The sequence below is a fragment of the Erythranthe guttata genome, chromosome 5, assembly GCF_056151865.1.
Source record: "Erythranthe guttata isolate IM_541 chromosome 5, IM_541, whole genome shotgun sequence".
Classification (NCBI taxonomy): domain Eukaryota; kingdom Viridiplantae; phylum Streptophyta; class Magnoliopsida; order Lamiales; family Phrymaceae; genus Erythranthe; species Erythranthe guttata.
In genome coordinates this window covers 2,151,788-2,174,739 of record NC_142537.1, presented here as the reverse complement: position 1 = coordinate 2,174,739, position 22,952 = coordinate 2,151,788, and the positions used below count along the sequence as shown (strand labels likewise).

General features: G+C 34.0%; 3 protein-coding genes and 1 long non-coding RNA gene across 6 annotated transcripts; 3 read left to right on the top strand and 1 right to left on the bottom strand.

The window, feature by feature from the left end:
• Positions 1-201: 201 nt before the first annotated feature.
• On the top strand, positions 202-1,702 carry LOC105966197 (putative ribose-5-phosphate isomerase 1). Its single transcript, XM_012990764.2, has one exon. It carries the CDS (start codon positions 645-647, stop codon positions 1,503-1,505), a length of 861 nt encoding a protein of 286 aa, XP_012846218.2. The 5' UTR covers positions 202-644; the 3' UTR covers positions 1,506-1,702.
• A 3,753-nt stretch (positions 1,703-5,455) lies between these two features.
• On the top strand, positions 5,456-8,851 carry LOC148770414 (uncharacterized). The gene is made up of 5 exons (XR_016031346.1): positions 5,456-6,760; positions 6,828-6,951; positions 7,410-7,710; positions 7,788-7,892; positions 8,182-8,851. It is a non-coding gene; the product is annotated as an uncharacterized LOC148770414 (long non-coding RNA).
• Positions 8,852-10,796: 1,945 nt separating this feature from the next.
• LOC105966217 (sulfhydryl oxidase 2) lies at positions 10,797-13,868 on the top strand. 2 transcript variants are annotated; one of them, XM_012990782.2, is made up of 12 exons: positions 10,797-10,945; positions 11,060-11,248; positions 11,327-11,351; positions 11,564-11,656; positions 11,811-11,992; positions 12,077-12,146; positions 12,246-12,314; positions 12,433-12,506; positions 12,602-12,737; positions 12,866-12,906; positions 13,002-13,148; positions 13,234-13,868. In XM_012990782.2, exons 1-12 carry the CDS (start codon positions 10,905-10,907, stop codon positions 13,694-13,696), a joined length of 1,530 nt encoding a protein of 509 aa, XP_012846236.1. In that variant the 5' UTR covers positions 10,797-10,904; the 3' UTR covers positions 13,697-13,868. The 2 variants fall into 2 exon arrangements, with proteins under 2 accessions (XP_012846236.1, XP_088674631.1); XM_088818505.1 differs by having other exon boundaries at positions 10,862-11,248.
• Positions 13,869-14,764: 896 nt separating this feature from the next.
• Positions 14,765-17,703, bottom strand: LOC105965959 (RING/FYVE/PHD zinc finger superfamily protein). Of its 2 annotated transcripts, none has more exons than XM_088818508.1 (8): positions 17,431-17,703; positions 16,367-16,654; positions 16,132-16,203; positions 15,928-15,995; positions 15,652-15,802; positions 15,320-15,400; positions 15,125-15,217; positions 14,765-15,007 (listed from the first exon to the last, which is right to left on the bottom strand). In XM_088818508.1, the coding sequence occupies exons 2-8, from the start codon at positions 16,616-16,618 to the stop codon at positions 14,927-14,929; spliced, it is 798 nt and encodes a 265-aa protein (XP_088674634.1). In that variant the 5' UTR covers positions 16,619-16,654; positions 17,431-17,703; the 3' UTR covers positions 14,765-14,926. The 2 variants fall into 2 exon arrangements, with proteins under 2 accessions (XP_088674634.1, XP_088674635.1); XM_088818509.1 differs by lacking the exon at positions 17,431-17,703 and adding an exon at positions 17,289-17,397.
• Positions 17,704-22,952: the final 5,249 nt, after the last annotated feature.

Genomic DNA, 22,952 nt, shown 5'->3' with positions numbered 1-22,952 from the left:
AGTGTAACATAGAAATAACCTATTTTATAACAATAAATTAAAGTAAAACTTTGATTTGAAATATATGTCGTTGTTAACCATTTGTAATTTGTTTCCATTTTATTAATTAATTATCATTATTAGTAAATTGGACAATTATTTTGAATTATGAATTTATTTGTATTTAATAATAAATTAATTAAACAATGCAAAGGAAGGAAACAGAGTAGAGAGGGCGTAACTAATTTTCCAAATTCACAATAAGTTGCAGAATCACAGACTCTGATGTCAATTTATTGCATTATCTTAATCCGAAAAATCTAATTCCCATTCATTGCTTGTAAATCTCCTCCTCCATTCGTCAGCCCCGAACCACCGCCACCGCCGCCCCCACTCCCGCCCCCGAATCCCCAATTCCCCCATTTTATAAATAGGGCCCAAACCCTAGTTGCATTCCCTCCCCACCACCAATATTCGTTTCTCCTTCTTCTCCCACCACCCAAACCGAATCTCTACACCTCAACATTGTTTTCTTCTCTAAATTCTCTCTCTCTCTCTAGTTTTTTCTTTTTCTGACGCCCTATATATAATCACGCCGCCATAGCCACCCAATTTCTATATCCAAAAAGCTCCTCTCATATACATATAGGGGTTAGGTTACAGCCATGGCAGTCGCCTACCCACATTCAACGCCCGAGCCAGCGGCGAACCTAATGGTCTCCGCCGCCGTTACTCCGCCGTGCCCCTCCGCCGCCCTCACGCAGGACGATTTGAAGAAAATCGCCGCCTACAAAGCCGTGGAGCACGTGAAATCCGGCATGGTCGTCGGCCTCGGCACCGGCTCCACCGCCAAACACGCCGTCGACAGAATCGCGCACCTCCTCCAGCAGGGGAAACTCACCGACATCGTCGGAATAGCCACCTCCATGAAAACGCACGACCAAGCAGTTTCCCTAGGGATCCCCTTATCGGATCTAGACACCCACCCGGTCGTCGATTTGGCCATCGACGGCGCCGACGAAGTCGACCCCGATTTGAATCTGGTCAAAGGCAGAGGCGGCTCTCTGCTCAGGGAGAAAATGGTCGAATCCGCCACCACGAAATTCGTCGTCATCGTCGACGAGTCAAAATTGGTCAAACACATCGGCGGCAGCGGATTGGCAATGCCGGTGGAGATTATCCCATTCTGCTGGAGCCACTCCCTAAAAAGGCTCGTCAATCTGTTTGCCGATTCCGGCTGCGAGGGGAAGCTGAGACGAAACAGCACCGACGAAAACGGCGAAATCTACGTCACCGATAACGGAAACTACATAATCGATTTGTATTTCGAGAGGGATATCGGAGATTTGAATGAAGCGAGCGACTCGATACTAAGGCTGCCTGGTATCGTCGAACACGGGATGTTTATCGGATTAGCGACGTCGGTGATTGTGGCCGGTGTTAGTGGAGTTACCGTGAAGACGAAGGTTGGGAGTGAAATGGAGGTCGATTCATTTTGTTACAACGATTTGAGGAATGTATTTTAGTTTTTTAACTCTTCTGATTTGATATGATTTAGGATTGATGATTTATTTAGGGGGATGGGATCAAAGATTTTGATTCTTTGATGTAATAGAGGAGGATTTTAGGTGCTTCTTGTTTATCAATCCTGCGGATTGATTAATGGAATTATGTTTGCTTCATTTTTTGTCATTAATGGGATTATATGAAAGATTTTGCTTAATGAGTTTTGGTCTTCAAAATTTTTGTTTGTCTAAGCTGTTGGGTAATAATTCTTCATGGTCTTGATGGGATTTGTTGACAATAATTAGTTCACATATGCTTATCATTCCACCAGGTTGGTTCCACATGGTTTTAAAGGAGTAAACTGCAAAAAAGTACCCCTGTGTAATATCCAAATAGCAAAAACCCCCTGTGATAAATAAACTAGCAAAAACCCCTCTGTGAAATTTGGTCAAAGGCAAAAAACCCCTGGTTGACTTAAGTGTGGCTCACTCGCGGGTTGCGCGACTGGTAGTAGGTTTTTGGACGTGAAATGACGAAATTGCCCCTAAAAATGTATTTATATGTATATATATTATATGTATATATATTTTCCTTTTTAATTTGATTGTTTAGAAATTAAATTTAAAAATTATTAAAAATTTATTAATCACATTAAGTATAGATTTTTTTAAATATATAATAACGGAATTTAAATTTTCTTTTGATGTAGAGATAATTTAAAATATATACAAAAACTATGTGATTAATAAAAAAAAAAAAAAATTAAAGACATCATTGTACCATTATAATTAAGATATAACAACAATAAAATAATTAAAATATTTAAATAATATAAGAATTTATTAATTGCAAAATTCCGGGGGTATTTGTGTCTTTTTATATGAAATCAACATTCAAATGATAAATGAGCCGAGTGTGCTATTTAAATAATTCCACAGGGGGGTTTTTGCTAGTTTATTTATCATAGGGGGGTTTTCGCTATTTAGAGATTACACAGGGGTACTTTTTGCAGTTTACTCGGTTTTATAGACGTACTATAAAACAAAATAAAAAACACATTTCTTAATTAACTAAACTAATTATTTTGAAAATAATACAACATTAGTAACGTGAACCTTCAAAGTTGCAAAGCACGAATTTGAAAATAATACAACATTGCACGAGGGACCGTGAACCGTTAGTAACATTCTAAGCCGTGAATCATCGGTTCTCGTTCTAAGCCGTGAACCAACCGTTAGTAAGTTCTAACTGTGAATCACTAGTTCTGGGCTGTGAACCAGCGAAACTGTTAGTAACGTCCTAAGCCGGGAATCAAACCGTTTGTAACGTTCTAAGCCGTGAATCAAAGGTTCCGGGTTGTGAACCAGCGATTTACTATTAGTAACGTTCTAAGTCGTGAATCACCGGTTCGGCGCTGTGAACCAGCGATTTACTATTCACAAATTGATATCAACTTTATTCATTTTTGGTTCTCCCTCTTAAGAATGAAAAAAATAGAACTATTTACAAATTGATGTCAACTTTATTCATTTTTGTTTCTCCCTCGAATGAAAGAAATAGAAAACATTAGTCGTTATTAAATTAAACTAGCATTTTTTCCCATGTGCGATGCACGAGATCTTATTCTAAAAGTAAAAAAAATAATCAATTTAATACATAATAAGAAAATATAGTATACTAAAATAGTAAGATTTAATAATGTAATATTATTTCTGTTTTATATAACATTTTTTTTAAATCTTACATATTAAGATTTATAATCCAAATTAGAGAAAAAAAATTAAAAATAAATAACTACTGAAGTACCATTAGGATAGGATTCTTCACGGGTTTGTTTCAATTTCGATAATTGTTAAAAATTGTAGTTAGAAATTAAAGAGAAAAAATATTAAAAATAAATAATTACATAAATATTATTAGAGTTTTTTTTGGCTTGTACAACATTTCTTTCCTTTAAATATAAAATAAATTATTAATGATGATAAGTTTTTAACTTATATTAATTACATGTATTGACTTTGTAGATAAACATTGTATACTTGTATTGGCTTTCTAAATAAACATCGTTACGGTGTATGAATTAAGTATGGATAATTGATTTGTATTGTACGTGGAGGAGGGATGATCTGCTTTAGGACCACACCATCCTTACAAGGCTACTTATTCCATAGTAATAAGTCGGAGCTTGTGTTCTACGTGGAGAGGGTTGGAGCTTGTGTTGTACGTGGAGGAGAGGGTTTGTGATATGTTCGGATGATGTAAAAGACAAATTTTCAGACAGTAGGGGGTGGATTAGACACACCCACATGTCGTGATCCGCTGGTTCACTGTTCACAAGTTGAGTACCCGAAACCGTACTCCTAGTTCAATTAGGGTGAGATTATCATCCGATTCACATGGTTCCGGGAGAGAGAAAATCTAACAAATATGATGAAAACTAAACGAAAACATTTAAGAAAATAATCTTCTACAACATATCTCGAGATGTTCTCATTTCACACGTAGGCTATCGGCTGAACCAAATGACATGCAACATTTGCACAATCTCCATCGGTCTATTAAGTGTCCCACGAGTTATGAATATCACGTCATTCCCATTTAGGTCCGTTCGGATCCTCTGTTGTTTCTTTTTTTTCCTTCCGCACTTTTTCTCGAAATCAGAAAGAAGATGATAAACTTGAATTGTATTATTTAAGTTCTTATTGCTTTCAAAAAATCATACTTCTACAATTGGTGGGTCACCAGATTATTTAAATAAGTAGTGTTTTCGGTGGTTTTCCATGTTACAATTGGTGGGGACACAACGGGAGCCATACTGGAGTAGATACGTCCACATGTTGTGAACCGTTAGTTGGAGGCCGTGAACCGTTGGTTCAGTGTTCACAAATTGAGTACCCGAAACCATACCTCGTTCAATTAAGCGAGTTTGTCATCTGATTTACACGGTTCCGGGAGAGAGAAAATCTAACAAATATAATAAAAACTAAACAAAAACCTTGAATAAAATAATCTTCAACAACATGCCACGAGATGATCTCCTTACATAGCTATCGGGTTCACCAAATGACATGCAATATTTGCACAACCTCTATCGGCCTATTGAGTGCCGCACGAGTTCCGAATATCATAATAGTTCTCGTCAGAACTCTATACATCTTTCCCCGAGATTGCTACCACGTGTAGATATTCTTATTTTTTCACTACTAGAAAATCGCCGATTAGCGACGGACATTGGCAACGTATAACTGATTCGTTGCTACGGTAAAGATTTAGCAATAGCATTAGTGACGGAAGATGAAATCGTCCCTTTGGTGGTGTTACTCTGCTTTTAGCGACGAATGTTTGCGACAACTGATAAGTTTGTTTCAAAAATAATGTTCCAGCAACAAATATAGCGATAACAAATAGAGTCGTTGCAAGTGTAGGTAAGTAGCAACGAACCCTAGCGACGAATATTAAGTCTATTTCTAAAATAAATTTGTAGCAACATATGTTGCGACGACTACATATTTGTTGCTAGGAAAATTGTGTGGCAACGGATTTGAGCAAGGGATAACAAATTCGTTTCTAATTTGAGCGACAAATTTAGTGACGGCAACTATAATCGTCCCTTGGGTTTAGAACAATCAGTAAGTGCTACGGATTTTAGCAACGAAAACTATATCCGTATCTAAGATAAATAATTAGCGAAACTGTAGTGACGGATATTAGCAATGACTAACAAATCCATTTCAAAAGTACATTATATTATTATTATTATTATTATTATTATTATTATTATTATTATTATTATTATTATTATTATTATTATTATTATTATTATTATTATTATTATTATTATTATTATTATTATTATTATTATTATTATTATTATTATTATTATTATTATTATTATTATTATTATTATTATTATTCCTAAAAAAATAACTTCATATTAACATAAATGTATTTTAAAGTTTTAGTATATTAAAAGTGATACATGCGTGTATGTATGAATCACTTTTATTTACTTTTCTGCCATTAATTAATTATTGTGGTAAAAGGAAAAAGTAATCCTAATTAAAAGAAACATAAAACCCTTTCTATACAATTTGTGAGAACTACTTTGAGAAATTGAGAGGGCAGGGACGGTTCAACTGCACGCCTCGCAATGGCCACCACCGCGGCGCCACGACTGACCACCACCGCAGCACCACGAAAGCCACCACCACCTACGCGACGAGCAAATCCCCACTGCCGGCCCCGCAACTAGCCGCCACCGCGCACGGTACCACGACCAGCCACCGCCGCGGCGCCACGAGAAGCCACCGCCACGAACGACGTCTCTCTTGGGTAAGTCTGACTCCCCCCCTTTTAATTTTTGTTTGTATTGAAAAAATATTGATTAGAAACTACTTTCTATGATTTTTTGATGAACTGAAATTATGATTTTTTTATGAACTGAAATTTTTTGTATGTGAAATAGATGCTTCAATTAATTCTTTTACCTATTAATTGTGCGAATTTGATATTGCCCAGACATAAAAAAAAATTGTTTGCCAATGACACTTTTCCCATCTTTATATTTGTTCACTTACAATCTCAAAAATTAAACTTTAATGGCCTCTGTTTCTTATTTAGTTGGATTGATAGGGTAAATTTACTTTCTTGTTTCATGCCTTCATATTTGGTGAAAAACATGGGGGGTAATTGGTATTTTGCATCCTCGAATTACATGCATTTGGCACTTTGGACCCTTCAATTGAAACAGTAGCAATTTGCACCCTCTAATTACAACTTGCTTGACATTTTGCACCCTGCTACATATTTGGTTGGAAAAATGACCTGCAACCGGTTCTAACAGTTTCCTCACCATCTTTCCCGTTGAATTCTCTTCCACCAGTGTTCCAAACATCTTTTCAAGACCCTTTTAACTTTTCCTCCTCCGCATGGCTGCATCCTCAACCGCCATCGTCGGATGCTCCAAAATCCTCAACTTCCTTATACCTCTCCAGTCTCTTATAACCAAGACGGCTGCTGCTTAGATTATGACATGTTTCACAAATCCATATGCCTGAACACTTTATGTTTTTCTTTTTATTTGTTTCTTTGTTTGTTTTTTTAGAAAAATGCCACGATGAGGAGGTGTTAGACGAGCGAGCCGTGAGAATTCATCACAACCACAACCACAAACACCTCTATCAAAGCAAGGGGAAGTTAGAGATTCACAATCAAGTCTTGCATCACAACAAAGAATCTCGAGCAACCGAATATTGCTGAAAGTGGATAGAGACAGGTAAATTTATTTAATATTTGAAACATATATTATTGTGAAAGAATATTAATTATAGTTTATTGAACAGTTTTAATCCTTCGAATGCTTCGAGAAATTTGGTTATAATATTCAAGAAATCATTTAGCGGTCTATGGCCTACATGGAACAGTGTCCCAAATCATGTCAGAGATAGTTGGTTTGGAGAATTTCAGGTATTATATTTTTAATTAACTAATATTTATTTATTTATTTATTTATTTATTTATTTCTTTATTTCTTTGTAATGGATTAATGCAATCTCCTGTTTGTTTCTTCTATGAATAGTATAATTAATTATTTGCTGTCTTTTGTTTACCTTTTTGCTACACGTAAGCTGGTAGAAACTTAGAGTCTGGTAGAAAAATGTTTGCAACTTTATTAATCTGCCCTCTCATTATTATTAGGTGAGGATGTTGATGATGGATTGATTAACTTGCTTTCTCAAACTATTCGTTTTATCACTGCTCTTATTGTATTATGAGTCAGTCTAGACAAGTGTGTGCGTAGTATTCTGGAGTATATATTCCTATTAAATGCAATTATCTTGATATATTTGCTACTTAATTATGTAGCTCATTTTTTTTTAATTTGTATGGTTTGCTAAAGTGTTATTTTTATTGAATATTTACAGAAGATGTATAATTGGGCAGAGGATAATCATTTGACAGTAAGAAGACATTTCGAACGCAAAAGAAGTACCAGTTTGAGGAATTCTTAGAACAAAGCTAAAAAGCGATATATTGAGACAAATATAATACCCAACTGGATCAATCGGAATCATTGGCAGGAATTGATGGCTTATTGGAATACTGACAAATTTATAAAATAAATCTGAAATTAATTCCAATAACAGAAAATCAAGTATAAATGATCAAGGCACATCTTTGCACATAGGAGGATCAATTCTTATTTCGGAATATAAAAGAAGATATGTAAGTATTAATTTTGTACTTTATTCTTGATAATTGAATTATTTAATCTTCAATTAACTATTTGCTCGTTTCTTTAGGTTAAAGAGAAAGGGAGAGAGCCTACTGCCTCATAGTTATTTTTGATGACTCATTAGACAAAAGGAAATAATGATTGGATTGATCGTAAATCAAAGTGTGTATGGGTATGATTCTAATTTTATATTTTATTTCAATCACATAATGTTTAACAACTGCTGTTAAAATCCATTTTAAATTTAGAAGGACTGATGTTTAATATTCATCTTTAGTTGCTTGAATATGCTCCTTTGAACTGTACTGATAATGCACTTATGAACTGCTTTAATATGCTCCTTTGAGGTATTGATTTTTAGTGAAATATATATGATTCTTCTAATTGAAATACATCTGATGTTGCTAATTTTCTATTACTCTATATTTTGGATTAATTTATTATCAATTTTATCGTATCAGGATAAATTTTCGACAATCATCAAGCGAAGGCGTTTAGATAACAATGACGATGGAGAAGGAAATGAGGATACAACAATAAACGACGACGAGGAAGAAGATTATGCTAATGGAGATGAGGCCTTCATGGAAATGGTGCATGCTCTACCTAAAGAAGTTGTTGATAATGCTTGGCTCGAGGCAACTGGAGGACCAATTAAAGGAAGAGTTAATGGTCTCGGATCAGAGTCTGCTAATTTTATACATCATGTTAACTTTATTTCTAATGCTTCAACGAGTTCTTCATCAACACCACGAACGTCTTCTCAAAACATGGTTGATAGTCCTACTTTCGAAGAAGTTGTTAATCGATTGGTGGAGCAAAAGATTACAGATATGCGTGCATCTTTTGAAGAGCAACTACAAGCCGGTATCCAAGCTGCCATTCAGGCCGTGCACCAAAGTGAGCCAAGAGGATCTACTAGAGATACACGGTCAGCAACATAGTTATGGGATAAGATTAAAATTAATATTTTTAGAAGAACGTTATTTTTTTCTAGAACCTGATGTTGCACATTCTATTGATATTGTTTAGCTTAAAATATTTTTTGCTAACTAGTTTTCAGTCTTGCACTTTAGTATTGTATCAAATGTTTATTTTATGAGCATATTTGGATGTTTTGTTTTTGGTAAATTATATATCTGGACAGGTTTTAATAATTGGTAAAATGATTTGGCTACAGCTTTAGCAACGAATAATTCTAATAATGGTTGTATAAAGTTACTTTTGGCGATGAAATTAGAAATGAAATTTGTGACGGATTTTATGTATTTCGTGATAGAATATTGCAATGGACTTAGCTATAGATTAACGACGGAATATTTGCAACGTACGTAGCTACGGATTTGGCAGCAACACATTTTCGACGCACTTAGCAACATAATTAGCTACGGATATTAGAAACGAAAAAAATCAACATTAGTGATGGATGTGTTCGTTGCTAGTATAGCGACAGATTTTGGCGACGAACGATATTCATTTCTACCATAGCAACGATAATTAGCGAGAACATTAGCCACATCCATTAGCAACATACACGTTTCGTATTAGCGACAGAATAGTCTGTGACAAACGTAGCGACGGAGTGTAGCGACGATCATTATCTGTTGCCACGTGTAGCGACGGCATTTCATCAAGTCGCAGCTAAAATTTAGCGACGCGGCTTTTTTCTACGGAATTGGCAACGCATGACATCTGTCGCTAATCACGAGTTAGCGACGGATTCACATTGTTTAGCGATGGATGGTGCCGTAGCTAATAGGCGATTTTCTAGTAGTGTTTCTTACTTTCAGGGACGAGTTTATAAATATCTTACAAAACAAAATAAAAAACACAATAATAATATATTAAACTAATTATTTTGGAAATAATATAACATATCTACTTACATTTTAATGAGATTAAATTTTGAGCGGATCAGCCGATATTTAATATAAATCAGATTCCACTAATTTTTTGACATGCGACACTTTTAAGTCTTTAACTCTTAATAAATCACGCTAATTATAATTAGGGTTAGAGGGGTTAATGGTTCTGTTGGGGTTTTTTTTTTCCTATGACATTCGATTGTCCTATTAAAACAGGCCATCCAATCTAAATTTGCACCCCATTTACATTGTGTAGTTCAAAGTTGCAAGGCAATGATAGGTATCCGCTCGCTGGGATTTTCGTGATTTCACTAGGTAAAGCGTTATGATCTACATATGTAACTTTATTATTTTTATTTTTCGATCACCTTTTGCAGAATGAAAAAATAAAAAGTATTAATCGTTATTTTCCCCTTCAAAGTGTTTGAGATCTCGATGATTTGTACTTCAATTCGAAACTTAACACGAGCACAATTGCTTCAGGACTACATATCATCCTTTACATTAATTTATAGAGAAGCCGTGAGAACTAAGATAGTGTTTGGCTAAGCTTATTTTAAAAAGTTGATAAGTTCTGATATGATATTTTAAGAGCTGATAAAGTTGTTGTATCTTATTTTTAGAATTAATTTTTAGAGTGTTTGGATAATGAACTTATTTCCTATTTTTACTCATTATAAGATCTTAAATAAAAAAATGGGTAGATGTATTTTTTTAAAAAGATCATATGTGCTCTCCAACAGCTTATTTTTTTAAAAATTAAGATTTTTCTAAAAAAAGAATTACCAAATACTTTGGAAGAGCTTATAAGTTCTAAAACATCTTATAAACTTATTTTAACATTTTATAAGTTTAGCCAACCACCCTATAATTTTGACAACATACGTAATACACATGTGTATGGGTGTGTATATATATTTGTTACAATTATGGCATGTAGTCCATTGTATTTCTTTGACAAGGAACATCATCTATCTCCAAATTAAAAAAGTCAAAATAACTATTAATCCAAATTAAAAAAAAAAGTCAAAATAACAATTAATACAAAAGTTTATGCATTAAAACATCAATTAACGTGCAAAAAATTAGAACAGAGGACCACTTTTAACGTAATTCTACCTTGATTTTAGAAAGGTACAACTTCCTATTGGTAGTGTACAACAAATATCAGCATAAACTCAGAAAGTTGACATTGAATACTAGGCAGTAGTAGGATCTGTTTCTGTAGTGGCCTGTCTGTCTTTAAAGCAAAGAAACACCAAAAATTCAACTCCGTTGCCGTACAACGGCAGGGACCATAATCAAAACGGCAAATCACAATGAACAAAACGGCAGCACACCATCGCCAAATCCTCTCTACGTAAATACGTACACGCATTTCAATTTTTTTCTGTGTCTAAAATCTAATGCATCAAAATAAATTCAGCATGCTTTCTGTCATTTTTGTAATTGTGTTAATTCTAACCCTGTCAAGCATGGAAACGACGTCGTCTGGTGTAATTCCGGCTCCGTTTTCGGCCGGGTACCGCTCGATTCTGCAATCAATCGGCGGAGACGGAGCCGTGAAATCAGATTATGTGGTGGAATTGAACGCCGCCGATTTCGATGCGGTGCTCGAGGAAACCCCGGCTACTTACGCCATTGTTGAATTCTTCGCTAATTGGTCAGTTTCTCTCTCATCGTTAAATTACGCAATTACGCATTTTGCCTGTAATTAATCTCCTGCTTTTGATTTTTGCAGGTGTCCTGCTTGTAGAAATTACAAGGTATGTTGAGTTTCATGCCGTGGTTCTTCGCCGGAACTTAGGGTTATTTTTTTTTTTTTTAAATTGCAGTAAAATTTTGAAGATTTATTGTTCTACAGTACTGGTATTAAATTAATTTAGCATTTTGTTTAATTAAAATATGGTTTCATCTTACATTGTTATTTGCTATCTAAAACTATGTTTCTCAAAATAAATTTTACCAATTTGGGCAGCCACACTATGAGAAGGTTGCGAAGCTCTTTAATGGGGCAGATGCAGTACATCCAGGGATCATATTAATGACGAGAGTCGATTGTGCCGTACAGGTACTCCTCCTCTGCTTCCTACTTAGTAATTTTTACTCTCTCTTTTTTTTTTTTTTTGTTTATGATATTTTGTAAATGATTTACAAATTATGTGAAAATTCATGTTATCTCGACTCGACTGTTTCTTCTTCTCTTTGATTGTATGGCAGCACAGGTAAATACTAACCTCTGTGATAAGTTCTCTGTTGGACATTACCCCATGCTTCTATGGGGCCCACATTCTAAGTTTGTGTCTGGGAGTTGGGACCCAGAGAAAAATACGAGTGAAATACGATCTATCAATGATGCACGCACAGCTGATCAATTGCTGAATTGGATAAATAAGCAAATTAACAGGTAAGATAAGATACGAGCTAGTGGCTTTTTATGAATGAAAAGTTTGTGTTTTTGTCTAATAATCATGTTACTTAACGTTTGCAGCTCGTACAGCCTGGATGATGAGAAATACGAGCATGAGCATCTTCACGCAAATGCTTCGGATCTTGGACAGGTCCCTTTAGAAGCATATTATTAATTTTGAAATTGTTTTGATATGACATTTTTCGTTCTATAATGTACCTTTCTGACTTGTCACGTGTTTATTGAGAAGATTGCACGTGCTATATATGATGTTGAGGAGGCTACATTCACTGCTTTTGACATCATTTTAGAGCATAAGGTGAAATTATGTGCCAAGAACTTCCGTTTCTCGATCTACTATACTTTGGCTCTTATGAAATTTCCTATATTGTTTCCTTCCCTTATTTAATAATACTAATAACTGTAATCCTGTATAGATGATTAAATCAGAGAATCGAGCGTCACTTATTAAATTCTTCCAGCTTTTGGTGGTCCATCACCCATCTAGAAGGTCATCATCAATTCTTCGACTCATGTGTTTTTCCTCTGCATTATATACTTATTGTGTATGAGCTTCTTAGTTGGGATTTGAATATCTTCTATTAGGTGCCGAAAGGGAACTGCAGAAATACTTGTTGATTTTGATGATTTTGCAGCCAAGAAGGAAACTGCAGTTGTTGGTGAGCAAGGTGCTTTTAGGAATTTCAAGATTTGTGGAAAAGATGTTCCTCGAGGAAACTGGGTACGATACATCTGCAATCTTTTTATTCATTTTTTATTTTATTATGTGAATCCTTGTAGCAATGTTGCACAAATTTATCTGATTCTCATAATCGGAATATGACTTTGATTTTTTTATTTTTCACGCAGATGTTTTGTCGTGGCAGCAAGAACGAGACCAGAGGCTTTAGGTCAGGCTCATTCATAGCGCTACTCGATAATCTTGAATTTACAAGAATTAGTAATATTTCAATTTCCTTTTTTTTTTCTTTATCTTATTTTGCAGTTGTGGATTGTGGGTTTTACTGCACTCGCTTTCTGTAAGAGTCGACGATGGCGAAAGCCACCTGGCATTCACCACTATCTGCGATTTCATCCGTAGTTTCTTTATATGCGAGGAGTGCAGGCAACATTTTTCCGAAATGTGTTCAAGGTAAGTTACCATTAGTCTTACATTTCCACTACCTTTTCTTTTACCCAAATTTAATGTAAAATTAAAAACCTAAAAAAAATCGCAGCGTTTCGAATCCTTTCAAGAAATCTCGGGATTTCATCCTCTGGCTATGGAACACACACAACAAAGTGAACGAGAGGCTTATGAAGGAAGAGGCATCTGCTGGAACAGCCGATCCTAAATTCCCAAAAATCATATGGCCACCAAGTCAGCTTTGCCCTTCTTGCTATCTTAGGAAAACCATAAAAAATGATCGAATATTAAATAGTAAGATTAATTGGGATTATGACGAGGTTTATAAGTTTTTGATCGGTTATTACGGTGAGAGACTCGAAACTCTACACAAGGAGGAGAGTATTCTTCCCGAGGATGAAGATGAAGAGTTAATAGTTGTGGTGCCTATAGAAGCTGCTGCACTGGCTATAGCAATAGTGAGCTGTTTATTCGGAGCAGTTGCCTGTTATTGGCGTCGAAGACAGAAGTTTTTGAAACATAAATACTATTTACACTCTTTAAAAAGTATATGAAAATTTTAATTGATAATAATATATAGGTTTTTGCATTTTAACTTATATATATACAGGATCTGGTGGTGTTAGTTGTTACATTCAATTGTTGTTGTATACGAACATTTTCAGGCCAAACATTTGTAGCATTTGGATAATTTGATCGATAATCGAAGCTCGTTTTTTTCTTCTTTTTTACTATGTACACGTCACCAGATGATGCAGCACAAACAATTATTTTGAAATTAACAGGTAAAATAAGCTAATTTTGACACGAAGTGTATTAGGATAGATGATTGGACAAGTGGACGAAATGGATAACGATGATGACGACGATGAAGAAGACGGTTGACAGTTGAAAGACGAGAGTTTAGTGCTCGAAAGTCGACAACTACTTTCCTTAACTTTCAAACTGTCATATTCTTTCCTTCAACTTCTTTTCTTTTTTTTAAGAAGTGATTACTTAATATTAGCATTGTCGACAAATGCAAGGCATCATAATCAAGAATTAGAAGTCGTCTTGAAATTCTCTACCTTATTTTATATGTTCTAATCCGGTTTTGAATTTTTTCTCACTCTTTCCCCAAAATAATTATGGTAAATTACGAAAAAACCCCTTACGTTTGAGTAATTACAACCACCCCTCAACTACGAATTTTCTTACACGTCCACCACCTGGAGTGTCAAATTTAGTCGAATATTTTAATTTATGTGGAATATTCTCGAGTTTTGTAATTTAAATTTCAACATCTTTTTTCTAAAAAAAATTCAAAGTTCTCTCTTTCAGGCATTACTAAAAATACAAAACATAATTTTTAATTTTCAGATTCTTCTTACGAAATACAAACACTGCAACTTTTTGCCTCCATTTTTTTCTTCGTAAAGTACCTTTTTTTCCGAAACGAAATTAAAAAATAAGTCCCCAAAACAGGGCAAAAATACAGCCATATATATTTATATATATATATAATTTGATATCAACACTGTACATTAGCTTCCTTAGAGGTGCATGCATAACTATATCCCACCTCAGAAATCTATGCTATTGTTTTTTTTTCCTCCTTTTTTTTCGGTTTTTTTTCCTATTCGTTTTGTGTATAACTGATATTTACACAAGATTGCAACACATATAAAGCAACAACTTCACTAATTATCGATGACGAAATTGGATTACTATTTTCCGTCATCTTTCTTGGCATCAGCAATTTTCACGAAAATTACAACCATTCGCATAGACTAAGTTCGAGGCGTTTACTGTATAGCAATAACATGTGGCTGGTTCAGAGTCAACGAACCAGCTTCTTCAGCCGATACAGAAGTCGGTAGATTAGCCTGTTAATCGCCATTAAAAATGGATTTACTAATATTAGCACACATTAATAACAATTTTCATTTTTATTTTTTATTTTTGGATAATTTTCGGGAGGTGATGGAAATATTTTGATTTACCTGTTGTTGCTGTCGGCGACGTATGATGGAAGTAACTGCTTTCAGTATTATGCAGATCGGCACAATAATTCCGACTATTCGCAGCATTAACAGCTGTGTTGCATAGATTAACAAATAAGAAAATCTTGATCATTTTATTGAAAAAAAAAAGAATATTGGGATTTTTTACTTCTCGTATGATCATCTAAAACTTACCGTGAGAACTGGGAATGAATAATTCCCGGCTCGACTAACAATGACCGGAAGAGTATGCCGCAGTATTAGGAGAATCATAAACTGCAAAAAAAAAACGAAATAAATAAACTATGATTCGTGGCGCAGAACACATAAAACTCAGTGTGTGTGTGTGTGTGAGAGAGAGAGAGAGAGAGAGAGAGAGAGAGAGAGAGAGAGAGAGAGAGAGAGAGAGAGAGAGAGAGAGAGAGAGAGAGAGAGAGAGAGAGAGAGAGAGAGAGAGAGAGAGAGAGAGAGAGAGAGAGAGAGAGAGAGAGAGAGAGAGAGAGAGAGAGAGAGAGAGAGAGAGTTACAATTATGGCAACCGAGCGACAGCAAATTATGCTTCGAGAAGTAGAAAGAGCATACTCGTCATAATCAGGTTCGAGGAAGCTGCGATCGGTTGAAACCATTGTAATAATACGATGATTGTTCAAATCACTTCTAGCAATTTGCCAATTTCCCCTGACAAATAAATAAACAAAGTTTAACGACTGAGAAAAACTAATACATGAAATTCATAAGTTCATTCTACGTCACAATCCACACGAAACAATAATTTCGACGATATAAAAACGAGAAAAAACTACCTAAAGTTCATCGGAAGTCCCTCGAATCGAAAAATCGGGGGTGGTGCTGTATAACCACCCTTGAATTGCTGCAAATACAGAAAAAAATAAAATCATAAGCCACTCAGCACGTAAACCTAAATCACACACACACACACACACACACACACACACACACACACACACACACACACACACACACACACACGCGAGCGAAAAGCTCACCTGATGGCATATTTCACACATGGTGTCACCTTTCTCATTACACCACCTTTGTACGCATTTTCGGTGAGCATACTGAAAAACAGAGTAGATACAAAATACGATAAGATTGCCGATTATATCTTCAACGATTCGATATCAAGAACAGTTTATTGAATAAAGTAACGACACGGGCTCTAACTAAAAAAAGTGGATTTAGCATTAAAATATCGAAATAAACGAACGAGAAAAATTCAACCTTTAAGCTACCGGAGCACGAGCAAGGAGACTCCATCTTGGTATCCATATCTTCGTCCTGGCATATTCTGCACTCCACCAATTTCTTCGGAGCCAAACTAAATTCGCAGTCAACTTCGGAGGAACAGTCGATAACTGTGTCCTCGATTATCAGAGGTGGGGCCCGCTTTAACGAGTTTACGCTCTCGATTGCAGCCTCTAAAGTTGATTCCGTAAGCAAGCGGTCGACTAGCAACACAAAGTGATCCCCCATTCTTCGCCAAAGTGTATTTTTATTTCTTCTTCTTACCTATCAATAAAACAGGGAAAGTTATGTTATGCAATCAAGAAACTTACAACACATACGAAAGGAAATGAATCGAAAGTTCTTGTTCTATTGGCCTATTATACGAGTAGAAGATATAACTAATCGATCGATAAGCTCCGAAGAATAAGAAGGATTTCAAGATATACACAAATTTAAACCCCTCCACACACACACACACACACACACACACACACACACACACACACACACACACACACACACATAAGAAGAAAAGCTTAGAAAATAAAAGCTTCTTTAAAGAACCCAAAAAACACCAAATTTGTCAGAAACCCCCTTCACCAAAACACCCAAAAAAAAAAATAATAAATAAGCACATTCAAGAAACTCACAAGAACAAGGCAAATTTCACACACACACACACACACACACACAGACACACACACACACACACACACACACACACACAGACACACACACACACACACACACACACACACATACACACACGCACACACACACACAAATGGGAAAAAAGACAACCTTATTCAACGTTCAAATACAAATGAAAAAATAAATACATACAAATGAAAATATACATACAAATGAAAAAATCCATTGAACAAAGACAACCCAATATGGGAAAAATAACACATACCCAGACGGAAAAAAAATAAAAATAAAAAAGCGATCTTTAACACAGCGGCGGTGTTTGAATGCAAAGCTAATGGACTTTTGTGACAGAAATTATAAATAAAAAAAAGTTTGGGGGAAAAATTAAAAAGAAGAGAGAGACTTACAAATAAGGGGAGAGGATATCTGAAAGCTAAAGAAATCTTTCCTTTGTTTGCTAAAAGCAAGAGATTGAGTGTTCTTGTTTTTCTCAGCACCACTTCAAAAAAACAAAATTTAAATTATTTTGGTTTGAAAATCAAATTACATATGCTGTGTGTAATGATGTGTGTCTGTATATATATATGTGTATGTATATATATGTGCGCGCACACACAGAGAGAGAGAAGCTAAAACGCAGAAGCTTTTTTTTTTCAAAGTTCAAAGAAAGAAATAAAAATAAAATAATAAGTCTTAGAATAGAATAGTGCCTTTGAGCCTTTCAAGCATGTCCCCACCATCTATATTTTACTAATTTTGCTATTGTAGTGACATTTGTGCAATGTGCATGCATCATTTCTTTTTTATAATTATTTTAGTAATATTTTTTTCGGTAAATTATGGTCAGTCCTTGATGTATGGTCAAATTATAAAAAAATCTCTCATATTTTGGGTAATTCAAGTACAACTACCCCTCAACTATATATCGTTTGACGGAGACATAAAACTCGTCTTTCAGCAAGTATATTTAACATCATAAGGGTAGACATGTAAGACAATACATAATTGAGGGAGATGGTTGTAATTACCCACATATGAGGGGTATTTTTGTAATTTCACCTGAGCACTGGAAGGTGGATGTGTAAGACAATACATAATTGATGAATATGGTTGTAATTATTACCCACACGTGAGGGGTATTTTCGTAATTTGACATCAATTTTGGGAGGGTGGACGTGTAAGACAATACATAATTGAGGGAGATGGTTGTAATTATCCAAACATGAAGGGTATTTTTGTAACTTGACCTTATCTCAGAAGGTTGCGACAGTAATTTTACCAATTTTTTGTTATAGATAATTTGTTGTTTTTAAGTTTTATTAATGGCAAATAGACGATTGGTTTCTCGGATTTCATGAGATCATTTAGTTATGAACTTAGCTGATTATTATGAGGGTGAATTGTCATTTTTCAATAATGGTTTTTTTTTTTTAAATTAAAATTTAAGATGTAATGATCTCCATTTAGTTTAATTAATCGTATTAATTAAAGGGTTTTATAACGTAATAATCATGACTATTAATGTATATTATACAGTGTAGTGGAAGGTTACTCTTTCAATATTTTTGAATAAAACTTTAGTTTGATTAATTGAGTTAAATTAAATAATTTTCCAACTTCACATCAACTCCTTATTCAAAAGAGGTTATTTAAAGTTTAATTATTTGATTAGTTTGATAACATAATTATTAATTTTTACTACTTTTTAAGTACTGAAATTGAACGATAAATTAATAAGAGACGATAAATTCAGTTCATTTTGTTTGTTAGATTAGGGCATTAGCCATTAGGTTAGATAAAGATGTAATAAATAATCTCAATTACTTCATTGAAAACTTGGACTAAAGTTTGTCAAATTTTCAAACTCTATTTAATGCAAAAGGAAATTACAGTTAGTGATTAGTTACTAGTAATTTCGTAACATTGATTCTAATTATACGAGCAGTGACAGAGCCAGAATTTTTAATTCGGATAGTGACTGAATGCATTAAAAACAGTACGACGATACTCAATAGCCAAAGAGAAGCAATGTGCTAATTAATTGTAATGTGACATATAAGTTTGCCTTGATCTCTTATATAACTAAATTATTATCTAATTATGTAATTCTAAAACAAGCAAATTGATTTACACTTCTATTGTTTTTTATTTTTTCAGAACAAATAAATTAAATTTATGTAAACTAAGAAATCATAAAAACCCACCCATTCAAAAATCTGAATGAGGATAAACGAGTTGAATTGGTGAATTGGTGACTTGATTTAGTCGTGCCCAAAATTGAAGACATAATAAATTACAATTTCTACCGCAACAAATTGGACTTCCAAAGTCAGCGTACAAACTTTGACTGCCTAAAAAAAATATTCCCATAAAAAAAAGAAAAATTAGACGTGTGCAAGTTGATTGGTTGGCTAACTTTGGTAGAGTTTTATTGATAAACATTAAATTAATAAATAAAAATAAATAAAAATAAACAAATTGTCTCTCTCAGAACCCAAATTTTGGAGGATTTGGTTAGTTGTGACGAGACTAAAGGTCATTGGTATGGTTGGCCACCTTTCTTACCTCGTCACCATATTGCACCCATAATCAATAATTAAAATAAATGAAATAATCATTTTTAAATTTTCTTTTTCTATATTACAAATGGAAATTCAATTAAAAAAATTTGATGCATGTATGTGCTTTTAATTTGAGAACTCAATTTAGATCGGTGCTAAGTACTAGCAGTGGTGAAATCAAATATATATTGAAAAACAATGTAAAATACTGGTTTCACCACTGCGCGCGTATACTAAAGCAGTTACATGCAAATACAATCAAATTGGATTGAACTTAGATCCACAAGTTATCAAGGTTCTTAAAGCGAGAGAATCTTCTCTCTCGTCGTTTGGAGTTTTCGTTGAAGACATTTTACGCATTGCTAGTTCTTTATTATTATGCGATTTTTCTTTTGTTAAACGCAGCGGCAATATGTTGGCCCATGCACTAGCTACTGGATTTAGTGACTATTGTAATGAGGGTTCTTCTTTACCCCTTAAACTAACGCATTTAGTCTAATACATCATTATTTTATCCTCAAAAAAAAGTTTAATTGTTTAACAAAGCAAATATCATAGAGAATCCCAGTAGTGTTCTGGCCAATAGAATTTTGGATAAATAATAATTCAAGATTCCTTAATAAGGAAATAATAATCAATTATTAAGAGAGATAAAATATTGTAAATAATGTAATTGATCCACGTGGGCATGGATGATATAGGCAGATTATCTTGGACCATCTAATTGAGCAGGTGAGTTAGATGATCCAACTTAGCTTTTATTTAATTTATGTTAATTTTCCTTTTTTAAATTAATAAATATTGTGTTTGTAGATCAGCAGAAAACGAACTAATTAAATTAGTGCAAAAAGTCAACAAAAAAGTGAAGATCTTGTTGACTGTGAATCTTGCAAAAAAATTTTGAATTAAATAATTATGACTTACAACATATAATCAGATGGTTCATAGTAATTAACTGGTTGACCTTAATTTCTGCATCAAATAAAACATTTCTTAATCTTTGTTAAATACAGATTAACCCAGGCCCATATTGCAATGATTGCATAAAAAGCCCTAATCAATCTCAAATGTTGCAGGCCCATTATAGATTTTCGGGCCGGCTTTATTTAAATCCATAAAATACCCAATAATTCTACAGTCCAATTTAATGGGCCAATCACATTATGTGAAGTTACGTAATTGCCCTCCATTTAAAAAGTGTAGTAAGACCTTAATCTAGTTATTTATATTGGAGCATCTTTCGTAAAAAAAAGAAAAAAAATTATTTTCTTCACTTTATAGGAATGGGAGTAGGGATGGCAACGGAGCGGGTACCCTCGAAAAAGTGCAATACCAGAACCATTATTATTTATTGGGGATCACGATTTCAAATCCCAACTTTTGCTTACTTGAATACCAAAAAAATAAAAAATAAATAATTAATTGTAAATTACTTTAATACCCTTAATGAAATTAAAACCAAAAAAAATATTACAAATACTATTTTTCTTTCTTAAATACCAAATAATCAAAAACTCAAAAAAACTATTTCCCTCCCTACTCACAAACCCCTCACCTCCTCCATCTCCTTCTTCTCCCTCCCCAAAAACCCTTCTAAAAAATCTTCCTCACAACAAACCCTTCTAAAAAATCTCACAACAAACCCTTCTAAAAAATTTCAAAACTAAAGAAATTAAAACCTCACAAAACTTATAAAATTGAGTTATAAGACAATAATATGGTAGTATATATGAAAGGAGAACACATTAAGGTAAGTATCAATGTCTTTTTTGAGCTTCGAAGTCGATTTTGAAGTTTCTTTTTTGAAACCCGCCGGCAATTTTCGACACATACAGGTCGATTTTTTGGTCAATTTTCGACACCAACGTGTCGAAAAAAAAAAAAAATTCGACACATACCTGTCGAAAATTCTCCAAATTTAGACAGGTATGTGTCGAAAAAATACTGTTGGTAAAGGTACCCATGACCGTAAAGGGTTTTTACAACAAAGGGTTTTTTTTCTTTTTTTTTATTTGGTTTTTGAATAGGTAATTTCTAATAAAATTTGATATAATTGATATTTTGTATGAAAGGGTGTTTTTGTAATTTTCTTTTTATTTTGGTATTAAAGTAAGAAAAAACTGATAAATATGTACTCAATTTTGGTTTTAAACTTGGTAGTATTCAAGTAAGCAAAAGTTAGTATTTGAAATAGTTGCCCCCTTATTTAATATAGCTCAAACCATGATCATACCGAACCCTTTTGAAAAATTAATGGAAATACCAGAACCATTACGACGAATATTCGGGTATCCACGGGTCCCCATTTACCATTTAAATTATTGTAATAAAATATAATTGTAAGTCCGATAACGTTTAAGTAACTCTCAGAAAATGGAAGAAAAAAAGAAAAGAAAAAAAATATACAAATATATCCTTCCTTAATTATTTAATATTTTATTTCAAATTTTGCCAAATTATTTGTTTACTCATATTGTTGAATTTTATATATTAAATGGTCGGGTACCCATGACCGTAAAGGTAAAACCAGAACTATATCAAAACCATGACGGTTTTCTTTTCTTTTACAGAAACTATATATTACCAAACCCTAATGGTTTTGGTAACGGGTTTTAAACATAGCGGATACCCGCGGATAGCTAGCGGTTCGGATTTTTTTTGCCATCCCTACATGGGAGCGTCAATTTATCGGTATATTTTTATGTTATTATTGTATTTTATTTTTATTTTTTATTTTATAAAAAACAACAAAGTACCCAAGTACAAATAACTTGTCACTTGACACGTGCAAAGTTTTCAAGCATGTTAGGTATAAATTAAACAAGACAAGTATAAATTTGGGCAGTCAATAGTAGATCAAATTTGTATCCATTGTCGCAGTTTACAGATATTATATTGTGTGCAATAATGTAGTTTATCATAGTTTATTTTATTACTTTTTCACCCAAGAAATACTTTTCAATTGCACCTTTTATCCACTTTTATCAGCCTACTTACATTTAAAAGTAATTTGGAGGGATATATATATATATATATATATATATATATATATATTAAGTATATATATATGTTGATAACCCCCAATTCTCGCCCCCCTATTTTCTACGCTTTATTTTTGGCCCCTTTTAATCTGAAACGGCGCCGTTTCGTTTCAATCCACCAATCACCGTGCAGCTTTCTTTTCTTTTTCCTTTTCTTTCAGAAAATGCACGATCGACCTACTTCTTTTCCTTTTTTTTTTTTTTTCCCCTTTTTCCCTTCTCTCCTTTCTGCCGCCGCAAATGCTGACTGCCCCACCGCTCTTCTTCTCCACTCAGGGGCCTTCCTCTTTCTTCCTTGCCACACAACCATGGCAGCGGGAATCGTTC